This window comes from Pinus tabuliformis, chromosome 2_2 (genome assembly GCF_031772625.1).
Source record: "Pinus tabuliformis cultivar Carrire ecotype Pingquan chromosome 2_2, CPIR1, whole genome shotgun sequence".
NCBI classification, from domain to species: Eukaryota; Viridiplantae; Streptophyta; class Pinopsida; order Pinales; family Pinaceae; genus Pinus; species Pinus tabuliformis.
The window spans coordinates 269,472,480-269,496,807 of NC_142300.1; the positions used below are offsets into that span (position 1 = coordinate 269,472,480).

At 39.2% G+C, this 24,328-nt stretch overlaps 1 protein-coding gene across 2 annotated transcripts in view; it reads left to right on the top strand.

Moving 5' to 3' along the window:
* The first annotated feature begins 5,903 nt into the window (after positions 1-5,903).
* The window catches only part of LOC149192343 (uncharacterized), a 41,643-nt gene continuing 23,218 nt past the window's right edge, over positions 5,904-24,328 (top strand). The window contains exon 1 of one of the 2 annotated variants that reach the window (XM_089404554.1): positions 5,904-6,504. In XM_089404554.1, coding sequence (XP_089260680.1) covers positions 6,202-6,504 — 303 coding nt within the window. In that variant the 5' untranslated portion in view covers positions 5,904-6,201. The remainder of the gene's footprint in view (positions 6,505-24,328) is intronic. The other variant, XM_089404555.1, reaches the window with a different exon arrangement.

Consider the following 24,328-nt stretch of genomic DNA (forward strand, 5'->3'; position numbering starts at 1 on the left):
AATTTCTCTCAACTCTGGGGGCAATTTATATTTTTTATTCATGTCTAGTCACATTCAATTTAAACAACTCAGAATTTTGACTCCCATCACTTGTCGCCTTCTAAATCCCTGCCACCATCCACAATGTCATCATTCACTATTACATCATTAATTAAATTGCATCTACTTGTGTCATGTCTAAAATCACGTGGAAGCAACTCAAATCCCCTGAACTTGTTACCTCGACCATCACCTTGAGGGAAAATAATGGTTTCCCTTCACGACCTACTAACCTTTTTCAAAATGTACCTATGGAAATTGCAAGGAAAACAATCCTTAACGACATTGAGGTTCTTGGTGCCCCTCTAGATTATAAAATTTTGTTTGGACAAAGTTACATGTATACTATGAAGGCCATATCCTCCTTAGCCTCCCATATAATGAGCTTTCTCCACAATGAAAAGATCATCACCATAGGCCAACTAACATACTATGAGCATCACCCATCACCCTCCATAGATTGTTTGTTACCATTTAGGGGGTTGCAACATGAAATTGTCCCTTTCTTCACAAAAGTAGGACATGGAATTCTTAAATACTTCTCTCTCCTCAATACATACCTTGGAGACCCCCCCCCCCCCACGATGCCTACTTCTAACTCTGCCCTTATTTATGTGGTTACCATTTCTCTCACATAAATTTCTCAGGTGAATCAACCATAGGTGATGGAGCCAGATGTGAATTCTATGAGTGATACATTATTCATCCCTTATATTATCACTCAAACCCCTTTCTTGTACTCGCCACCTATTTTTGCATCACATCAAGTGATAACTGCACGAACCCTACCTAATATGGTTTTGACATTGCTTGTTTGGTATTTGGCATCTCCTACCATGCCCTCCATGCCACCAACCATGCTTACTTACATTCAACCTACCATGTCATTGGATGACCAATCTCCCACCATGACATCTAATTTGAAGATGACACCAAGAAACATGCCTGGGTAAGAAGAAAAAGAAACAAGATTGCTTAATAACTTCCACCCCTAGGGTTATTTACCCTTTTTCCCTTTGTAACGCTTATGGTTATCCTACCTTCCTATGTCCTACCCTTACAAAAGTTGAAGGATCTCCTTCATGCCCTACAAGCACCTACTTTTCTCCCCCCTTCATCAATTGACAGAGTTGTGCCCATGCAGACTAAATATTTGCGTAACAACCACCCATGCGCCATTTGTGCTCAACACGTTCATTATACACATCATTGTCCCGATTTACCTCTACATTTGGATGTGTTGGTTGCATTACACCAGATGGCCATGATAGCTCCAACAGTTCCACTGACTGTAAATGGTGAGGATGCTCCTTGAATAATTTATTATGTGAATAGTTTGGTTAATCAATGGTAGGCATGTCCATGCACTTTGTGCATTGGCAAAGACCATTTCACTTACAATTGTCCCCTGATCATCGCACACCACATACGAAGAATGACTCATATGCCAACCATTACCCAATATGAGATGGTTCAACCACTCATTGAGGCTGTAACGAACTCCACTGGTGCCCCAAGTTCCTCCAATTATACAATGAATGATTTGGTTCAATCTGTGGCTATGCCCACAACAAAGCAACCATTGGAGGTACAACTTGCCATACCATAAGGAACAAAGAAATAAATACCACCTCCCCTAATTTCAAAGACTAAAACAACCATGAGCACATCTACTTCATTTCCTCCTTCACAAGGGCAATATCATTAGCCATAGGCTCATCATTTATCGGTGTTGAGATCGATTCGTCCATCATGAATTCAACGTTAGTGAGGAAAGTGCCAACCCATGCAATTTGTCTAGTTACCTCCATTATTGGCTCTATGGAATCAAGCCTGATAACACTTGATCACCATTGGGACAACATTCACCATCTCTACTTCTTTTTACTAGAGGGGGAATTCAAACCCTTTATACCACCGGAAATAAATGTTTGTATAGATGAAACAAATTATTTTATCCCCCCTAGCCACGTTGATTGGTTCAAAAACCCTATTCCTACATTGGATGCCTTTGAAGAAGTTAATATGGCCTATATCTTGCCAACTATAAAGTTCAACATATCTACTAAACTTGGCATCATTAAAGAGTTATCACTCGGGGTAACTTGTTTGCTTGAAGAGGTTGTGGTATATACAACTATTTATTAAGAATTTCAAGCCATTTTTGCTTGGTCATATGCCAAAATGCCCCCTCTGTACCCCACCATTATGGAAGACCACATTGACACAAGGCTCAATGCTTGTCTAGTTTGGCAAAAGCAACTCCCATTGCACCCCTCTAAAGTTGTGGATATTCAAAATGAAATTGATAAGATGCACAAAACATACTTCATCTACCCCATTGCTTACACATCATGGGTTTCAAACTCCATCCCTGTTATGAAATAGTAGGGCACTATTTGATTTGGTATTTCTTTTAAGGATCTAAACAAAGCATGTTTGAAAGATAATTTCCCTACATATTTTATTAATTAGGTGATTGATGCTTGCACAGGACATGAAGCCTTGTCCTTCATGAATGACTTATCAAGATATAACCAAATTTGAATTCACCACACAAATTAGTACAAGAGAACTTTCACCATGCCTTGGGATTCCTTTGTGCATCATGTTACGCCCTTCAGACTCAAGACTTGTGGAGCCACTTTCTAGTGAGCCATGAACTATATTTTCCATGATATGGCTCATCTTGTACTTGCTCCACTACCCTTTTATACTCCTAGTCATCAAACTTCCCTCACACTGTCTAATGGCCCATGAACTCCATTTTTCAAACTGTTGATAGCATTGGGTTTGGTGCACTACACATTATGCATTGATGTCTTCTTTTCTTCCATTCCCAAATTTTCCCCTGATGCCCTTATATCACTCATGCCTCTACTTAGGTACACTGAATTATGCTGCCCTACATTGTCATGAAATTATTTTTCTTTTATATTTATACCATCAATACTTTCATTTGGTGTTATTGGTTTGTGTATGTAGGATGTCATTTACTGTTCATTCTGGTCCCCTATGCACATGGTATAAAACAACATATTCGCCCCCAAGGTATCATATTCTTCAACTAGCATGGTGGATTCCCTCTCTAAGATATTTACATATACACAACTTATTCCCCTTGCAATCACCATAGGGCCCTCTCATCCCAACCCAATTGCTTGCATGACCTTCTTTACTGCAAGCATTTGCACATAGTTGGTAGTTCTTCCCACCTTCATGGATTGCCTCACATGGTAGCGCCCCTTGCATTACTAACATCCATGCTCCATCCTCCTAATTTGCCTCAAAGATGTTTGTTTGCATGTCTTGAGACCTCACTTCATGCTTCATTCTCATCATACTGTTGACCTACCATTATGATCATAGACACTTCTCACTTTGATCATCATTGATGCACCACCACATTTGCACTTAGCCTCTCATTTTAACATTACCAGTAGACCAATTCGAGCATCACCCTCCACCCATCACCCCCACCCTGAGATTAGCAAATGGGGACCCCAGCCTTTGCAGTTGCCTACTTGCACCATTACACACATTGCCATTTCATTGGGGCACTAGTCTCCATGATCATACATCCCAACCGTCATTTAATCAATTCCTTTTTTAAGAATACAAAGTTTTTTTGGAAGTAGAGAATTCCCATTTCACCACCTTATTCATTCATTTCCTAGTGGTAGTCCTAGTCACCCTTGGTTGGAGTATCCCCATTTATCGCTAACCACTATCTGCTCGATACCCCATTAATGGTTTTGAACCATGTTTTTTGGTTGAAATGCATCATCACCTATATCCTTGCAGACCTATTCATCTTCTCAGCCAAAAATGACTCGTCTAAGTACCTCCTTGGACATCTTTCCCACCCTAGGGATTTGCTTGTCTTATTTTGTTTTGACTACTGCCATCATCGATTATGCTCCAATGAAAGGATGTCCACAATATTCATTCTATTTTTGTTGAACTCATTCATCATGTCCATACTTCAGTTCTTCACGTTTCAGTATCTACATCAACTACAAGTGGATTTCTTAGGGATCTTCTCCTTGGATTGTCATGTCTTCTTTCCTATCAACGTTAGCTCTCATATTCTAGGAATGAAGTAGTATCTTGGTTCTCATTCACATGTTTAGTGATGGACCTCAGATGGAACAATGAGAGCCATTATTGCTTACTGATTCCATTGACCTCTTTGACATTCGACTTCAACACTACTCCACGTTTTGGTGAGTCTTACCTTACAACATTTGTAGTTTCCCATCTTCATCAAAGATCCTTGGGCCTAATTGACATACTTCAACAGAAAAGTTCACACATTTTCTGGTTATGCCAAGTCCATGGGAGTATGTGCATCAACAACCTCTTTTACTACCACAATCACCCTCGAGGGCAATGTAGTGATCTACTTCAACATTAACAACTATGTTCTCAACATATTTGGCAAGATATTGCTTGTGTAACCATTATCATTGATAAATCATGATCACGAGCATGGGACATGCCCGCCTTATTTGTATATTATATATGATTCTTTCAACACGATGATTGTGTAGTAGGTGGACCCCTCCATCTCTCCTTCAGGACCCTCTCCTCTCCTAGATCAAGATTTCTTTCCCAACAATATTAGACATTACAACTTCAGAAAACAATGATGTACTTCAGCCATGCATTTGCTTCTAACCTCATACATAAGGGGAAATGCTATCACTTAAAAATTTCCCATGCAACTACACTAGTGATTGTTGGCTAATGATAATTATCAAGCAAAGCAAAGGTTCCATAAAGCTATTAATAAGCCGCACAAATGTAGTTGGTTAATTGTCACAAATCAAGTTTTAATTAAACTATGCAAAACTACTAGAATCATGTGACTGCTTATTTGACAATTATGTGGATCCATTGAAAACAATAGATCAAGAACTAGTGGTGCAAGAAATCACAATGATTTGTGTTAGAGCACAAGTACACAACTCAAATGGCTAGACCCCAAGCTTCTACACACTTGAAGAGTGTACACGAGTCCCTATTTAACTTCTCATGCTTCCTCCAAGCATAAGAAGCCCACACAAGAATCAAAATTCATTAATGGCCAAGATTATGATAGGCTTGAATTTGCTTATAAATACCACGATAATTGGAGCCTTTTATAGGAAGAGAAGAGCAAGGCCCTGTTGGAAAAATTATCTTGACCCTCCTCATTCAATTCTAGCTTTTCTTTAACAATTATGGTCTTCCACCATTAACTTCTTAGGAAAGAAGGCACCTACTACGAAAGAAGAAGATGACCCTCTTTTAAGAGATATCAAAGGGCTACAGCAGCTTCCTATCTCCTATTGTGTCTCTAGAAAAAACCCCATTCTCTTTTATCAATTAATGATAAAAATTCTATGCTTCTCATTTTATTCTCGTTATGTTTTTGTTTTGTTTAATTACTCATGCACTTATGTTTAAAAGCTGCTTTCTTAGTTAATGTTTTGTTATTTAGTTTTCTAACCATGACTAAACCATATTTACAAATAACAACCGCTTATACATATCTTCACTTATACTTGAAAATTATGTTATCTTATGCTCTAATTTTTATGTTTCACATTTTAATATAATGCATGATTTTTATCACAATTACTATTTAAAAAAAGGGTGTTATTTTAAAGATTCCTTTCCTTCCCACAATGTGTCTTTGACTATCAAAATTTGTTTGTGATGGGCACTACTTTCAAGCACATGTTATTTTGACTTAGATGTGTTTTAGGTGCATGCATCCTAAAATACTTGTGCAAATCCGTGGAATATTTACAACATGTTTTATTCATTTTTTAATCGATCATTTAGATGAGATGAGATAGACCACAACCTTGTGAGTTAGTCAAGGTTCAATCAACTTGCGTGTAACTACGCCTAGCGCACTTGGTTAAAGGCCAAGCACTTCTGAACAAAAATTATGGTTGCTTTGTGTGATGGTTGCTTTGTTTCATATAATCACACAGGCAGATTTCCCCATATTTCCAAATAGTACACCATATTTCTTGACACATCTCCATTAAAATATATCGTCGAAACTCGTATGTTACGGGCCTTGCCAAGTGCGTGTGGCGAAATTAGCAGAGCTACAGAGCATTTGAATTAGCAGGGGTGCATTCAATGTAAGGAAGAATAAAAATAATGATGGCTTTCATCATCAATCTGTCCGGGAGATGCAATCCTTCCCTTCCCAGGTTAACCACCCGGTCGCCCTCTTCCATACCAAGAACTATGGGGGTCATGAACCAACCCCAGGTGCAACAGGTTCAGTTTCGGAGTTCGAGTCCCTTTGCGAGCACAGTGAGTGTTTCCAGAGACATTCCGCAACCTTCTTCGTCTCTCGTTTCAACAGTGGGCAATCCCTCTCCAATCCCTCCCACCTCCCTTGTTACTTTGAATCTCACTCATCGACATCTCTTGCTGCTCAATGTCATCGCCTGCGTGGTAAGTATAATTACTTATATCACTCAAACACCCATTACTCTCATTATTTCATTGCTTATTCGAATTTTCATTACAGTTTCTTTCTGTATTAGGTCAATTAACTCATCACTTGTTCCATATAATGGAGGTACCGTGGTCATGGTTTTGTGTTTTTATTGGAATTGAACTCCTCACCAAACTCATTGATCATATAGGCTAGATTGCATTTGCACGAATTTGGAGATTATGCGTTGGTGATCAAAGAAATTCCTATTCCGGAAAAGAGGAGTATGGTTTTGAATGGACAAATACAGAGAAACACAAAATTTGATAAGATAGAAGTTTCTCATTAAAGTGTAATTTTACAATTTGTTCAAAATACGAATTATCAAATTCTCAGAGTCCAAACTACATAGATGATGTCGTGATACCACATACAAAATTTAACTACCATACACCTAGCATACACAACACTCTATATTACATAGAGTTTATATCTATAAATTTTGAACCCTCATGATTCAGAATTCAAAAATCAAAATGAATAAATAATCAAACATTGAAAATTTAAGGAATAAATGATGGTAATTAGTGACAGTCTTTATTGCTTTGTTTGCCCCAACATAGGAAAACAATCACTTTGGGGCCTTGTAATCTCAAAACTGTGAAATGAGAATGTTTTGAGTTTCTTCACCAGGGAAAACCTTGTCAACGCGCTCAAACAGGTCTCTCATCACCTCCCCATCTGAACAAAAGTTTCCATCATAAAAGAAGGCTAGGTTTAGAAAGTACCAAGCAGTATGCAAAGGCAAATGCAACTAACCTTCCACCTGGCGTCAATGATTTCCCATAGAGGCATGCTATGAACTTGGATGATATAAACCCAAAAACAACCTGATTACAAACCATCTTATTGAAATAACGAAATAAGTGGGACCCAGTCTGCAGCAATAGATTCCACAATTCATAGCACAATAAATTCGATTATATTGACACAATAAAACATCAATAGTAAAATAAATAAAGAAGATATATATCTAAAATACAACTTGGTGAAAGTTTAGAACAACAGTTTGAACATCAAATGTAAACCAAGGTAAAACTAGTCTTAATGTTAAGCTTTCTTGAGAAGGTATGCTCATCAATTCATGCCCAGATTACCCAAAAACTCTACACTAGATGTCTTGCTTAAGTTCCAAACCTTCTCTTTATACTTGTTCCTCCCCCTTAGCCGAAGGGGTGAGGTAGTTACTCCATAAATGTGTGGTCTTCACAGAAACCAATGAATAGATGGAATCTCCAATGACCTCCACCTAACTGGTAAGCTTAGTTTCACATATCGCATGAGAACAAGGTCAACCACATAAAGACGATAGTTTTCCAACCACTACCATTGACCCAGCCCACCAACTTTTGGATTACCATGTAAATCTGGCTTAAAATTCTCAGAGTTACAGGATCTGTCTAGGTAGGTCTCATGATCTGTGGATCCTTGTGTTGGATTTGGGGACATCTAGTTTCCAGCTACAACTCAGATAGGATCCAACTAGGATACACATTTGCATCTGGATCTCATATGAGATCATTCTGTTTGCCCTTTGTTTTCAACAGGTTGCCTGTCAGTGACTCAGTTCTAACATAAACTCACTAAATAATACACTCCAAATCATGCATATGATGTTCACAATGAGAGACTACTTAAACCCACAAGTTAATCTCATGCTTTGATAAACTGTCACTATTGATATAGCCATGCCACTGGATTCAACGACTTTAGATTTTCAACCTCACTATTTTATTTATGCAGAATGTTTGAAACTCCTGGACTGGGTTGCATATTAGCGTGCTCCATTTAGAATTAAGATAATAACAATTCAACAAAGTTTTAATTTTTTATGCACTAACAGGATTTTAGTATAAAAAACAGGTAATGATATACTTGTTCTTGTATTTTTTACTACAGAGCCGGGATAGATGTCTAGCTGAGACCAAACTTTATCATGACATATTTTATATGTTGTTTCCTAGTTATGTCGTTTCAAAAATGTTCAGTTTTCTGTTGTTGTAGTTGTATCTGTATTCATATCCTTTTCTATCAACTTAACTAAAAGGCCATTTTTATGTAACGATTATCACTTTTATTGGTAACTTAGGCTTTAAGTTAGGGTTTCTCTGTTTTGTTATAAATAAGGGTTCCCCACTCTCTTGTAACTTATATCTTTTATAAATATAATCAATATGTTTCTTTGGAGAAGTCTTCCTCCAGTTTTGGGTCTACAGGTTCCATCCACTTTTAGCTGTGTGTGCGGGTGCCCCCAACCTTCTATGCTTTTATTGTTGATTTCTATCATTGTGCTCTTAATGAAACAACTTACTTCAGCAAGAGATCCACTATGCAACAAGTCATTATGGTCAATACAATTCAAAACAGTTCTGTAGAAATGTGATTGGGAGTGTTGGTTAAGAAAATAGTGTACCTTTCTTTGGACTCAAAAAAGGATTGTGGTTAGTGTGGAGCAGTTCCTCCCATCACATGTTTCTATGTGCAAAATGGCTGGGTCTATTAATGCTGCTCCCTTGGTTAGCAAGTCAGTCTCAGTGTTAGTTCCCCGTAGACATGGGAGATTGCGATTTTCTTAAAACATTGGATCATTTACTTGATATTCCCCATTATTGCCTGGCACTGAGTGCTAGATGTGCTCAAAGTCTGTTGATGTTTGTAGCATTGGAAGGTCTTCTGCATAGGCTGAGTGTCTAGCATGCAGGAGAGAGTCCTCTTTAGGTGCTTGTTTGAGAGGAGCAAGTATTATGATTTCTTTTCTAAGTTTTAACTTAGGAAAAACAAATTAATTAATATTGGCTATTTGGTAAAAATTTCTAAGAATAAATAATTTAATTATTTAAGTGACTTAAATCTAATCTCCACTGTTGATCTAAGTGGGTTAGGATTTAACCCTAGCCCTCAATCATTTTGGAGATAAGGGATTTGGTTCAATGAGAAATTAGAAAAGGAACCTATGAGATGTTGGAAAATGTAACTAAGTTTGGTCTTCATAGTTATCATTGTACTTGTGTCATTGTATATTTCATGTAAAAGCAAACGAAGAAAAATAAATTATTATTATTATTATTTTTTCACTAGACAAGCATGTTCTTCATGCTTCTAGGGTTTATTGAGTCAAAAGAATATTTGTCATGAGTCAATCTATTGTACTAGAGTCAAGTCCCATCTGGACTTTTGAAAGAAAAAGAAAAGAGAATTTTATTTGAGTCAAAACAGTCATTTGTTCTCCACAAGACCAAGTCAGCCATGCCTGGACAAATCAGCCTTGGAAGGGACTTTTCGACCTCATGGATGTGTATATATAGAGAGCAGTTTGACCTAATTTTGTTATCACTTGGAAACTTCAATTTCTATGCAAGAAAGAGCAAGGAGGCAAGTGAAAATCAAAGAAGAAAGAGCTAGAATCTAAGAAGAGAGAGTGAAGATCTAAGAAGAAAGAAAAATTGAACTTTTGTCTATCTTTGTTCACACGCGCGAAGTGCTAGGGCAATTCTGTGAGCTATAGGGCCGAAATTCTGTTTCTGCGAAGGTGTTGGGCCAACTCTGCGAAGTTGCTGGGGCAATTCTACGAAGTTGCAGGGCTGAAATTCTGATTGGAAGAAGCTGTGACCTTTGTTGACTTCATTATATTTGACTTGGTTGAGAAAGGCTTAAAGGAGGGCTGACTTGGGTCTTGTGGAAGGTCTTGGTCTTGGTTTTTGGTCCTAGATTTCTCACTTTGATCTGATTCTATAAGAAGAGAAGAGTTGATTGGGTTTTCCCCATTGTGGGGTTTTGCCATGGCTTGGAGCCTACATCTTGTGTTCATGGTCTCTTTTGTGATCTTCATGGGTTATGTTTTGGTAATTGTTTGATGAAGAGTAACATAATAAAGTAATAAGAAACCAACACATATTCACAAGCAATTATCAAGTAAGAAAAATCAACCCTATTTGCTGCCTTACTGATTTCTCAACACGGGAGAGGATGAAGACACAACATTGTAATTGAGAGAGAGATTACCTAAGGTAGAGGACGAAGACACAACATTGTGAAGAAGTGAGAGGCTTCAGTGACTGAAGAGAATGGGAAAAGTGTGCAGCAGGATTTTCTAGAGAGGAAATATGAGGAGGTTGAGAATCTAAAGGAGGGGGCTAGGACTTGAAGAACAGGGTCGAAATCTTGTGCAGGACAAAACTTGAAGAGAGAAGTCAAGTTCTAGTTTGGTTGAGACTTGGAGGCTAAGTTTGCTAAGGAGATTGAGAATTACAGGGTGTTTCCATACAACGAAGAGGAGGCCAAGACTTGCAGGTATAGGCCAAATTTCTAGTGGGCCATTTCTAGGTACAAACAATTACTTTAATTTCTGTGTATTTCTCTGTAGGTTAAGGCGCTAAATTTTCCAAATTAATAAAAGTGAAGGGAGATTTATTGGGCAGAAAAATTCTATTGTTCTTGTAGTGATTTCCTATTTATTTTCTGCTACATAATTTCAGAAATATTTGAGCATAAATATTTTTTGGGTATAAAACAATTGAGGTAAAAAATAAATGAGACTTGGTATTTAGAAATTAACATGGTATCGAAGCGAGGATAAGTTCTATAAAGAGAAAAATCAGTAGCACAAGGGTTTACAACGACAAATTTGATTTTTCAGCTGAAGGGTTTTGTGGTTGAGGGTTTGATCTAGGAGAATGACTTCTATTAGGTTAAGGTACGAAAATTGGTTGGAAGGGGCATAATGCTAATACTCATAGAGAACAATCTATGGGAGTTTACAAAAACTTACACCCCTTACAGATGCTACAACACCGACCACCCATAATTTGAAGGATGTGAAAACTAGTTGTATCATCATGGATGCAGAGAAGGATCATGTGGCCCCTCACCCAACAGGAAAGAAGAGTGCCAAGGAGATGTGGATCACTTTGACAAATTTATACCATAGTGATAATGAGAACTGAAAAATGGTGTTGAGGGAGAAGTTAAGGAACACCAGGATGACTAGATTAGACATGATGGTATCGTATCTCATTAGGGTTCATCAAGTTCAAGACGAGCTTAGAGTTGTTGGGGAAGCTGTGCTAGATGAAGAGCTTGAAAGGATAACCTTGAATGGGTTCACAAAACAATGGGATACCTTTGTGCCAAGTTCTGTAGCATGAGAGAAACTCCCTGATTGAGGTAGACTATCGGGTGACTTCACTTAGAAGGAAATTTGGGAGGAGTCGTTATCTATTTGACAGCGTAAGGCTGGGGATGAAGAGAACCTTGCACTTTCCAATCAGGCAAGGAAGGCAAAGACAAAGGCGAAACAAACCTTGAGTGGAGGAGATACTTCACAAGCTGACAAGAAGAGGGACATTAGCAAAGTGAAATGTTTTGCATGTCACAAGTTTGGCCACTTTACAGGTCAATATATGAACAAGAAGAAGGGCGAGGGAAAGGCACCTATGGCAACATTTGCACAGATGGATGAGTTGGCCATCAAGTTTGATAAAGAATTCTCATTGATATCTTAACTTTTTGACATCATTACATGGGGGTGTGGTTTGGGGACATTGGATCATCTTGTCACATGATGGGATCTCGAGATCTCTTCCTCAATATGGAAAAGGACCATAGAGACCTACATGTGGAGCTTGGTGACAATGCCAAGTATGTAGTAGAGGGAGTGGGGACATACAATGTCAGTTGGATTTCGGGAGTCCAATGGAGGTGAATGAGGTGATGTATGTATCGAGGATTCAAAAGAATTTACTCTTAGTATCATCTATGGAGGACAAGGGTTTTGAGGTTGACTTTATAGGTGGATAGGTATTTGTTAGGCCAAGGGGATCTGGCTTTAGCTCAAAGAGAGTGATTGGAGGTAGTGAGGGTAACTTGTACGTGTTGGGAGGGCAGCCAGTATGAACCCTAGTGCATGACAATGACAACCTGTGTGAGCTATGGCACATGAGGATGAGTCACTTGCATTATAGAGCTTTACCATTGTTATGGGAGATGGTCACTGGTCTTCTAGGGTTCAATCATCAATGTATAGCAGGATGGTGTGTGTAAGGGATATGCACTTGGCAATTATGCCAAGGTTTCTTTTCCAAGTAGTGAGAGCAGGTCTAAGGGTGTGTTGCATCTGATACATTCAGATGTGAGTGGTCCTATGTCAGTGGAGTTTGTGACAGGGTTTTGCTATTATGTGCTATTCATAGACAATTTCTCCAGGAAAACTCGAGATATACTTGCTAAAGACCAAGGATGAGGTCTTCAATTGGTTTTAGGATTTTAAGGCTCTTGTGGAAAACCAGATGAGGAGGAAGATCAAGATTTTGAGGTTAGATAATGGGGGCAAGTATACCTCCAATGACTTAAAGAATTACTGCAAGAAGGCAGGGATTAAGAAGGAGTTGACAGTTCTATATAATCACAACAAAATGGATTGGTAGAGAGGAAAAATAACGCCATCATTGACGCAGCCAAGGCTATGATCCATGATTAGGATCTGCCTGTTAGATTTTGTTAAAATGTGCACTAGGGCCAAATTCCACTTTGGGCAACTCATTGGCCTTGTATGATTATTGGACAATTGTTAAAATTGGCAACTAGGGCCAAAATTCCACTTTGGGCAGCTCATTTGCTGGAGATAATTATTGCATTAAATTCCTCTTTTCAGGAGGACTAAAATCGACCTAAAGATCACTAAATTTGATAAGGAAAAATATATTTTTGAAGGCATGCCCACTAACATGTAATTTGTCAAGGTCGGCTTGGGGTTATTTGGACAAGTTGAACCCCTCTCCATATTATGTAAATAGAGGTGACTATGAAAATTCCTAGATCTAACAATCTCAGGAATCCTACTGCAACCAACTGAATCTACTTCACCTAGATTGTAAATAACATTACAAGCTTATTTCGGATTTCTTCTTGAAACATTGAAGTAAATCACTAAAGCAGCCTACACCAAATTAAATATGATTCTGAAACATAGAAACCGAGCAAGGAAATAGAAACACATAGGACACCGTTATTTTTGGACAAATGTCCCCGGAAAAACCCAATGCGGAAAAACCGGTGCAGTAGCTTTGAGGGTTTTATTATTATGCAGGAGAAAATCTGAGTACAATTCTAGGATGCTCAACTAGCAATCCGATACAGAGAGAATACTGAACAAAAGACTGGTGAAATGATCTCACCCTGTCACTGGAGAATCAGTGACTGATCTTGTTGAACTGGAGGCTCTGCGTCACCCTCTGTGTGGTCTTTGCGCAAAACTGCGTCACTCTCGACAGTTTCTGTGTCACCCCGATTGGGTATTATGCTGCCCCTCTCCCGGATCCTCTGTTGGTTGAGAAAATCGATCCTCTGCCTCCCAGACTCACACCCCGACTTTCGGCAACCGAAATTCGACTTCCCTCAGCGGGAAACTTGACTTCCCCTCAAGGACTGCGCTGCCTTTGCATCAGCATTGCGTGGGCCAGCGTCAACCTTCCTCTGGACGTCTTTCTGTTCTCCCTCTGCCTTGTACTCTCCGGAAATTCCTTCTTCTGGATTCTCACTGCCCCTCTGCTGCAAGAAATCTCCTTAATCAATTTTTCCTCTTGAGAACTTCTCACTTCAGAAAAATCGATTTCCTTGATCTCTCAGTGTGTCTTCCAAATGACCCTCAAGCCCCTTCTTATGTCTTTCTGTTGGACAACCAACGGCCTAGATTAAATCTTAATCAAAGGCTTAGATCGTTTTGGCTTGATCTGTGTCTTTTTGTAGAAGTTTCACCCATGATTAAATTAATACCCATTAATATTTTAATTTTCCTAAGTTTAGACTTAGGAACCCCATTAAAAATATTAATTATTTTAATAAAATCACTTATAGGTGGAATTTTCCAAAATGCTTTCTGGGTTCTTTGGAATACATGTGCCCAAGCCTCCTTGCAAAATTTGAGGTTTAGAGCACATCCGATGCTACCCCAAATCAACAATGATCTCCAACTTCATTACACACATCCCATATGCATCATTCTATAGCATATGCATCTCTAAGGCAGCCGAGTAGAGGAGGAGGCAAGATGTGGAGCTTGGGTCTGTTTTTGGGTGAATTTATTTGTCTCTTGCAGGGCCGAGAAACCACAGTAGGCAGTCACAGGCTTCAGGGCAGTTCAGAAGGTGTGTTAGGGCTATTTTGTGTGGGATCTCTCTTCTACAGGTGGGCCGCATCACTAGGAGGCTAATTCAGGCAGGCCGCAGGCCTAAAAGAGTTTGGACGAAGGTTCGAAAGGGTAAGGATTAGCCCAGGTAGGCTGCAAACCTTGTCTTGTGGAAGCAGATGGGACTTGAGGCGTGTTTGAGGTCTGGAATTAGCACAGATCAGCCTAGGAGAGTGGACAGGATTGCTAGAAGGGAGGCCACAGCCCTTGAAGGAGGTATCGAGGAGAGAAAAGGAGTTATTACAGTGATCTAATAAGCCCTAACCAGGATTCAATCTGCTGCTAAAGAAGTCCGAGCTCAAGAGGGACTGCTTTGCTGATGCCTTGACCACTGTTGACCATTGAATAAGGCACAATTTGCCTGCTGTTGAGAGAGTGCCGGAATTGTAGTTTTGACTGGGCCATCTATTTGTTTAAGGGCAGTGATTTTGGATCTTCAAATTGGCAAGTCAATTTTGACTTTGAATTATTGTACTCCCTCTCTGTGCTGAACATTTGATATTTAATAATAATAAGAATTGATCAAGGGTTTTCCCCAACTTGGGGTTTTTCTCTAACTTGAGCCTAATTCATGTGTTCTCTTGTCTTGGCTTGTCTTCTGCAGTTACTGTTTATGTTTTTTCTACAATTACCGTCAATATGAAAATGGTTTATGTGATTGCTAATGGAAATGAAATGGAATTGTAAATGGGCTAATATGAATCATTGAAGTAATTGTCCTAAGCAAAGAACTTGTTAACCAAAAATTAACATGGTATCAAAGTTCAGTTGAGGACAAGCCCAAGCAAGAGTAAAAGCAATCACTAAGAAGTTTGTTGACAAGTCTCATGATCTCCTCCCTCTGAATGTTTGAAAGTAAGATAACATGAAGTGGTCTATGAGTGCACATTTGGCATATTCAGTAAGAACAAAATCTTCCTCAAGAAAGACATCACACACCTCAGATTTCCGAATTGATTAGGAGCAGAAGAAAGGATGGATTTATATCTTTGTTTTGAGTATTGATTTTGGCACAAGTTTAGAGGAAAGGTTGCTAAGATTTTGTGTAGTCTTCAGCTGTAAGGATGCCAAGTTTAGGATCTCTGTTATAAGGTAGAGAAGTATCCTACAAGGCTGAGATTTCTATCTGTCTGTGGAGCAGAAGTCGAGAACTATAGGTAACCTTGTGCAAGACCGAGTCACAACAAGGACTGTTTCAGGGCTCCTTCACTTGGAGAATATGCAGGTTAGCAAGGCCGAGTTCAACAGTGGAAGGGGCAAGGCAAGGCATGGTAAGAAAAGAGGTTTGTTGATCATATTGAAGTAGCCACTGTAGGGGATTAAGACTCGTGGTTTCTCTGAGTTTCAAAGAGGGTAGGAAATAAGGTCACTTAAGTAAAGTCACAGGCATCGAAAGGCTAATTTAACATCCCTCTTCTGACCGAACAGACCGAAGGTTTTGGGCATCATTATGTAGCCCTAATCTCTGCATCAAAGGCAACACACCTAGTCTAGCTAAGTGAAGGCATAAGTGAAGGTTAAAAGAGAGACCACCAGATCTGCATCTTTCATCGAATTGCTGAGAAACTTCACAACACTGGTATGTACATTATAATCATTATTGATTAGTGAATTTATCAAAGTTTTGTGAAGGGACTGTTCTAGTATTGCAAGGCATTCAAGGCCTTCCTATCGACAATCCTATCAACACTAGAAGCGAGACAAATCCTCTGTACATGGTCCGAAATTCTATGGCATTATTTTATACGTAAGTATCACATTGATAGCCCATAAAGGACAGTCTCCAAAAGAATCAAAACTCTGAGTCTTCACTTGTGTAAATTGATTAGTCCAAAATCGATTTTGTTGGAAGGATATTTTGAGCATGAATCTGTACATGATCTTCTATGTATACCCGAGTGTGAGGTCCGAGCTACTCTAAATTCTGAACATACAAATAAAGGATCCTCTGTACATGGTCCGAAATTCTATGGCATTATTTTATACATAAGTATCACATTGATAGCCGATAAAGGACAGTCTCCAAAAGAATCAAAACTCTGAGTCTTCACTTGTGTAAATTGATTAGTCCAAAATCGATTTTGTTGGAAGGATATTTTGAGCATGAATCTGTACATGATCTTCTATGTATACCTGAGTGTGAGGTCCGAGCTACTCTAAATTCTGAACATACAAATAAAGGCTAGAAAGGAAGGAGCCTAATGCAATTTCATTTTTAAAAGGAACTTAATTCAAGCCTCTGTCATAAAGGAAGAGGAGCCGAGACTCCTATGCATGAAGGAGACCTAGGACAATGGATCATTAGGCTTATCATCTCATAAGTAAAGGCTCATTACCCTGCTCTTAGTCTTGGACAGTATCATTAAAGGATTAAAGCATCTATTCATCCTACAGTGATAAGAATATATGCTGACCTGTGAAGATATAAGATCCATGATTTATACATTCTACAATGACATACACACACACACACACATATATACACTGTCTGATTTACTTATATCAACGGAGCCGACCTGTGAAGATTTTTGATTTACAGTGGTAATATTATTATTGAATAAGAGTCTATACTGAAACCCAAGGGTATACTCATCAGTAAATATTTGGTCTCGTTGGAAAGGAGGAAAGCTTCAGGCATCAAGCAGTGGAAGCATTTTATAACAGAGTTACTCCTCTTTCAGTTGTGAGAAGAAACTGTCTCCTTGAAACTTTCAATGTCTTATCTTGAAGACCTAGAGCAGGGATACTATTGAAAGGTAATCTTGACAAAGAATTTGAATCTCTGTCTATAGAAAGGAAGAAACTGCAGGCTTACATTCAGTAATAAAAAGGACATAAAGAAGAACCTTGAGAAGGAATAGCCTCCTTGATTGAAAATCTCTCCGGGTGTCTTGAAGCTGTTAGTAATAAAAGGAGCAGTAGCATATTGTGTATGTCCTAAAGTTTTGAAGCAAGAAAAGGAGCAACCATTCTTTGTTTAAAGAAACACATTGAGAAGCAGTCTACTTCGACTGGTTGGAAGAAAGTCTTGAAAATGGCAGAGGATCAACAAAGATTGCAGTACCTTATGAACAGACTTTGGCTTTGAAGTTTTCACTCTTAAAGAAGCAGGAAGAATATGATGATAAAAGTTGCAATATGAGCAACTTCGGGAGTTTCTTCTTTTGAGAGTAAGTACATGGCATCTTGAAGCAAGCTCTTGTAGCAACCCTTATGATCATGAAGGACAAAGGTCCCTCCTGAAGAAAGCAATTGAAGGAGGGAATTGAGAGGACTTTGGCTTTGATCATTGGGCACTTTGATAAGTAAAGCCTGGGTTTTATAAAGAATGGTCGTATGGCTACAAATGCCTGGATGAGAAGGACCCCCTTATAATTGGTAGCAGTCATCTAGCACTGAAGAAATAAAGCAGCTGGTTTTGGATAATCTTCACCCTGATTGAAAGACCATGATGATTCTTCAGAGTTCTCTCTGATTTGAAGCAAGCTTCTAGAAGTTTGCTGATTCATTTGCCACAACACACTGTTGAAGGCTAGATGATCAACTGAAGTAAGACTTCAGAGGGAGCTATAGAAACCCTGGCAAAATGGCTTGATGACTCTTGCCCGATGATTATTACAATAAGGATGACCATGTCAAAGGACGTTGATGAAGGCAAGACATGACAACTGATTATGATCTGATGACTCTCATGATGATTCAATATATCCTTGTTATTTGAGAAACTGTATGATTATGATTGATGACTTTGGCACATGGACCAAAGAATTAATAGGATAGGTAGCAGGTTGCAGATAACTCGATGACTATGGGCAAAGTCACTTTCCTGATATTTAGAGGGAGCCATAGTCGAAGATGCAGCCCTTGATGATATTTATCCAACAGATGATGATCCTCTCATTTATCAATATAAGAGGGAGTTGACTTTTAAAGTCAAAATGAAAGACAGGTCTGATAAAATGGAGAAGCTGTTGATCCAGATATAGACAACTTGTGGGGATCTTGGTGTTCTTGTTAAAACACCTGATCAGATATACCTTGCTATGAAAACTCTGTGACAATTTATGGTTAAGCCTCGCATATTAAGTAGCTGCTTATTTAACTATGGTTTGATGTACTCTGCCGAGAATCTAAGATTCCATGGATTTTTCGATGTTGGCTGAGCTGGCAGTGTGATGAATGGAAAGAGCACATCTAGGTGCTGTATCTCCTGGGATCCACCTTTATTTCGTGGATGAATCAAAGACTGAAGTTTGTTGCTCTGGGAGCACTGTTGAGGCTGAATGTATAAAGCAGCAAGCATGGCTTATTATGAAGCCATTTGGTTGAGGAAGCTCTTCAGTGAGCCATTTGAGCATGTGCTGGAAACCACCGTTGTATATTGCAGAGTGGGATTTGCCTTTCAGAGAATCCCGTGTTCCACGACCGTTCCAAGCATATTCGCATCAGGTACCACTTTATTTGAAATATGGTACAGCGGGGAGCAATCAAGCTCCATCATTTCAGGATGGATTTGCAGGTTACCGACATCCTCACAAAGCCTCTTGTTAAGGCCAAGTTTATCTTCCTTTAGAGTGAGACTAGGAGTTGTGGAAAGACCCTCCCATGAGGGTCCTGCCTGAGTTGAACATTGAGCTCTGAGAGCTCCTGGGGGCTTGGGGTACTTCTTGGAGCTATGTGTGACCATAGGGTGAGTGGTTCACCTTCCCCTGTGATACTCCATGATGAGACATAAGGTGAGTGGTTCACCTTCCCCTATGATGGTTGACATGTGTGTAGGGTGAGTGGTTCACCTTCCCCTATGATTGATGAGATATGCATAGGATGAGTGGTTCACCTTTTCCTATGGCATATGGGCAGGATGAATGGTTCACCTTCTCCTGCAGATGCCCCAACATACATCCTACCCTTGCAGTCTGGGACTCGTGGGAAGTACCTCTCATCTGGCCAATGAGTTGGGACAAGAGGATTGGGACCATAACATTATAAATGGTTGCATTGTGTACTATCGTACTCCCTATGTCTGGGATGCATGATGTTCAACAACTTGATCACTTGGGATCAAGTCTGATTGGGGTTCTACCCCTGGTTATGTGGATTGACTTTTGTTAGTGGAGAGTGGTAAGGTCTTGCGACTCACTCTTGTTCAATTCTTCGTCATTATCTATATCAATGTTCAACAGAGTTGAGAAGGGATGCAAAGATGGTTCATGACGATAGGATGACATGATGATGGAATTCTCCCTATTTGAGAGGGAATGTTAAAATTGGCAACTAGGGCCAAAATTCCACTTTGGGCAGCTCATTTGATAGAGGTAATTATTGCATTAAATTCCTCTTTTCAAGAGGACCAAAATCGACCTAAATATCACTAAATTTGAATAAGGAAAAATATAATTTTGAAGGCATGCCCACTCACGTATAATTTGTCAAAGTCGGCTTGGGGTTATTTGGACAAGTTGAACCCCTCTCCATCTTATATAAATAGAGGTGACCCCCAACTTCATTAGATGCATCCCATATGCATCATTCCATAGCATATGCATCTCTGAGGCAACCGAGTAGAGGAGGAGGTAAGACGTGGAGCTTGGGTCTGTTTTAGGGCGAATTTATTTGTCTCTTGCCAGGATGAGAAGCTACAAGTAGGAAGCCGCAGGCTTCAGGGCAGTTCAGAAGGTGTGTTAGGGCTATTTTGTGTGGGATCTCTCTTTTATAGGTGGAACACAACAATAGGAGGCTAATTCAGGTAGGCTGTAGGCCTAAAAGAGGTTGGACGGAGGGCCGAAGGGTAAGGATTAGCCCAAGTAGGCCGCAGACCTTGTCATGTGGAAGCAGATGGGTCTTGAGGCAAGTTTGAGGTTTGGAATTAGCACAAATCAACCTAGAAGAGTGGACAAGATTGCTAGAAGGGAGGCCGCAACCCTTGAAGGAGGTCTAGAGGAGAGAAAAGGAGTTATTATGATGATCTAATAAGCCCTAACCAGGATTCCGTCTGCTGCTAAAGGAGTCCGAGCTCAAGAGGGATTGCTTTGCTGATGCCTTGACCACTAGATAGGGCACAATTTGCTTGTTGTTGAAAGAGTGCCAGAATTGCAGTTTTGATTGGGCCATCAATTTGTCTAAGGGCAGTGATTTTGGATCTTCAACTGGAAAGTCAATTTTGACTTTGAATTATTGTACTCTCTCTCTGTGTTGAACATTTGATATTTAATAATAAGAAGAATTGATCAAGGGTTTTCCCCATCTTGGGGTTTTTCCCTGGCTTGAGCCTAATTCATGTGTTCTCTTGTCTTGGCTTGTCTTCTGCATTTACTGTTTATGTTCTTTCTATAATTATTGTCAATATGAAAATGGTTTATGTGATTGCTAATGGAAATGAAATGGAATTGTAAATGGGCTAATATGAGTCATTGAAGTAATTGTCCTAAGCAATGAACATGTTAACCAAAAATTGACAACAATATTCCTCTTTTCGAGAGGACCAAAATCCACCTTGGAAGCACTAAAACCGAACAAGGAAAAATATGTTTTTGAAGTCAAGCCCACAAGAGCACAATTGGTCAAGGTCGGCTTGGGGTCAATTAGACAAATTGATCCCCCTCCAACACATATAAATAAAGGAGACCTTCATCCTCATTTGACACATTCACTCACACAACATTCTCTCCCCTCATCTGATTGGTTCGTACATCTGAGGCAGTTACTCATCCACACGTGTGAAGTTTCTTGGGCTGATTTGATTTGCATTGACTTTTTGTTTTGAGGAGACTTTGACCAACATTGACTTTTGGACTTTAGAGGGATTGTTTGATTGCGTTTTGACCAGGGATAGGTCTGTCCAAGCAGGCCACATTATCTGGCACAAAAACCGAGGCAAAAGGAGTTGTTTGACTAGGGTTGACTGCAAAGTTGCAGGACTGTTTTGACCACAGGTTGACTACATGATTTGATTGGGTTTGACCGCTGATTTGTTGACTGTTTTTACTGTTGTTTGACCACCAAGGAAGGCCGAGTTTGACTGACTCTGACTGAGCTCAAGAAGAGGAGTTTGACTACTGTGTTGATCGTTGGTTGCTGTCTGTTTAGGGCAAGTTGACTGTTGTTGACTTTTCAAAATTGTAGTCCTTCATCAAGTTGATCAGATTTACATTGGTTTGGGTAATTTGCAAAATTCAAGTCACATTGACTTTGACTTTCATCATTGTACTCTATTGGACATTCTCTCTCTGCTGAACATTTGATATTTGATAATAAGAAGGATTGATTAAGGGTTTTCCCCATCTTGGGGTTTTTCCCTGGCTTTAGCCAAATATTGGTGTTCTCTTGTCTTGACTTGTCTTCTGCATTTATTGTTTATGTTCTATCTACAATTACTGTCAATGTGAATTAATGGTTTATGTGATTGCTATTGGAAATTAAAGTGGAATTAACATTGGGCTAATAAAAGGACATTGAAGTAATTGTTGCAAGCATAGAACATACCATTGTTATCTAAAATTAACATGGTATTAGAGCTCAAGTGAGGACAAGCCCAAGCAAGAGAAAAAGCAATCACCAAGATATTTGTTGACAAGGACTAGTCTCCATGGCTACTACTTCATATTTCAAGACTGAGGATAAGCTCAATGACAAGTCTGACTATCATGCATGGAAGATGACTTTGGACCTGACCTTGGAGGAGCATGAAGTATTGGACTATGTGCAAGGGAAAGTGGTGGAGCCTCCTTCAAATGCACTTGCTGCTACTAGAACAAAGTATAGAAAAGGTGAGGTCAAAGCTAAGAAAATTTTGATTGACTCCATTCAAAAACATTTGGTTGCCTATATTTCTGATTTGGGAACTTCTAAAGAGATGTTTAATAAGTTGGTTGGGATCAAAGTGAATAATGCAAATCAAATCATCTTTCTCAAGAACAAGTTGAAGGATGTCAAGATGGATAAAGGGGAGTCTATCCAATCTTATTATTGAGAATAACTCAAGTCAATAATGACCTGCTATCTATTGGAGAAGTTATCATTGACAGGGAAGTCACTCTCATTGCTCTTGGAGGTCTTTCAAGACCACGAGATACATTTGTCACCACAATTCTCAATAATGACAGGATACCTGGTTTTGATGAGCTTCTGGCTAGATGCACTCTAGAGGAAACAAGGATGATGGAGAGAGATATGTCCTACAATGGAAATGAACCTACATCTTTTTCTGCACATGCTAAAAGAAGGAATGATGCTGGTCCATTTAATTCAAGGAGACAAGCTCAAGGATCTAAGAAGGGATTCAAAGAAGAGGCAAAGGAAGATGCTACAATTGCAATAAGTTCGGCCACTATGCTAGAGAGTGTCCTCACACGAAAAATCCTCCAAGGGATGACAACAACAACAACAATCACAAAAGTAATGACAATCAAAGAAACAATAGGTATAAGTTATAACAATAAAGGAAAGAGGAATGCTCCTGCTACTCGAGAAGGAAATAATCGACCTCCCAAAAGGACGGGAAATGCCAGGTATGATGAAAATGATGTCGTAGAAAAAAAAGATGAGTTCTATCTTATTTCTGCTTCATCTATTACCTTTCTTCCAAATACTTTGGATCATTGGATAATTGATAGTGGAGCCTCAAGGCATTTCACTAGATATAAGGAGGCCCTCTCAAATTTAGTTGAAAAGAAAACTAATTTAAAGATTATAATTGGAGATAATGCCACCTACCCCGTAAAAGGGATAGGAACTATCACTCTTCACTTGAACTGTGGTCAAATCATACATCTTCAAGAAGTCTTGTATGTGCTCGATTTGAAGAAGAATTTGGTGTCTATTTCTGCGATGGAAGAAAAAGGCTTCAAAGTAGCTTTCATTGATGGAAATGTACGTGTATGGAATAGAAACTTCAAAGATGCTTTTACTCTTAGATTTAGGGTTGATGGTCTTTATCAAGTTGGTGGAAGCCCTTTGGGAGCATTGGCAAGTGATACTTCTATTCAATGTGAACTATGGCACTGGGTAAGGAAAATGGTCACAAGGATGCCCGAGTTTCATATGAACCATGAAGGAGTCTGTCAAGGTTGTGCATCTTGGAAACATACAAAGGGACCATTACCTTCTAGTGAAAGCGAGACAACTGATATTCTTCAATTGATCCATTCTGACCTGTTTGGTGTCTTTCCCGTAACTTCATTAGGAGGATACACATACTATGCAATTTTTGTGGATGACTTCTCATGCAAAACATGGATTTATTTCTTGAAGAGGAAGGATGAAGTGTTCAAGTGGTTTTGTTCTATCAAAGCTTTCGTGGAGAATCAAATAAGAAAAAAGATCAAGACTTTGAGGACTGAGAGTGGAGCCGAATATGAATCCAATGAATTCAATAACTTTTGCAAAGAGGTTGGCATTAAGAGGGAGACAATTCTTTCATATAGTCCAAAGAAAAATGGTGTTGCTGAAATAAAGAATTGAACTATTATGGAAGCCACACGTGCCATGATTTATGATCAATGTCTATTAAAATTCTTGTGGGGAGAAGCTACTAACACTAATGTATATGTTCAAAATAGGAGCCCTCATCAAGCTTTGGATTTCAAGACACCCGAAGAAGT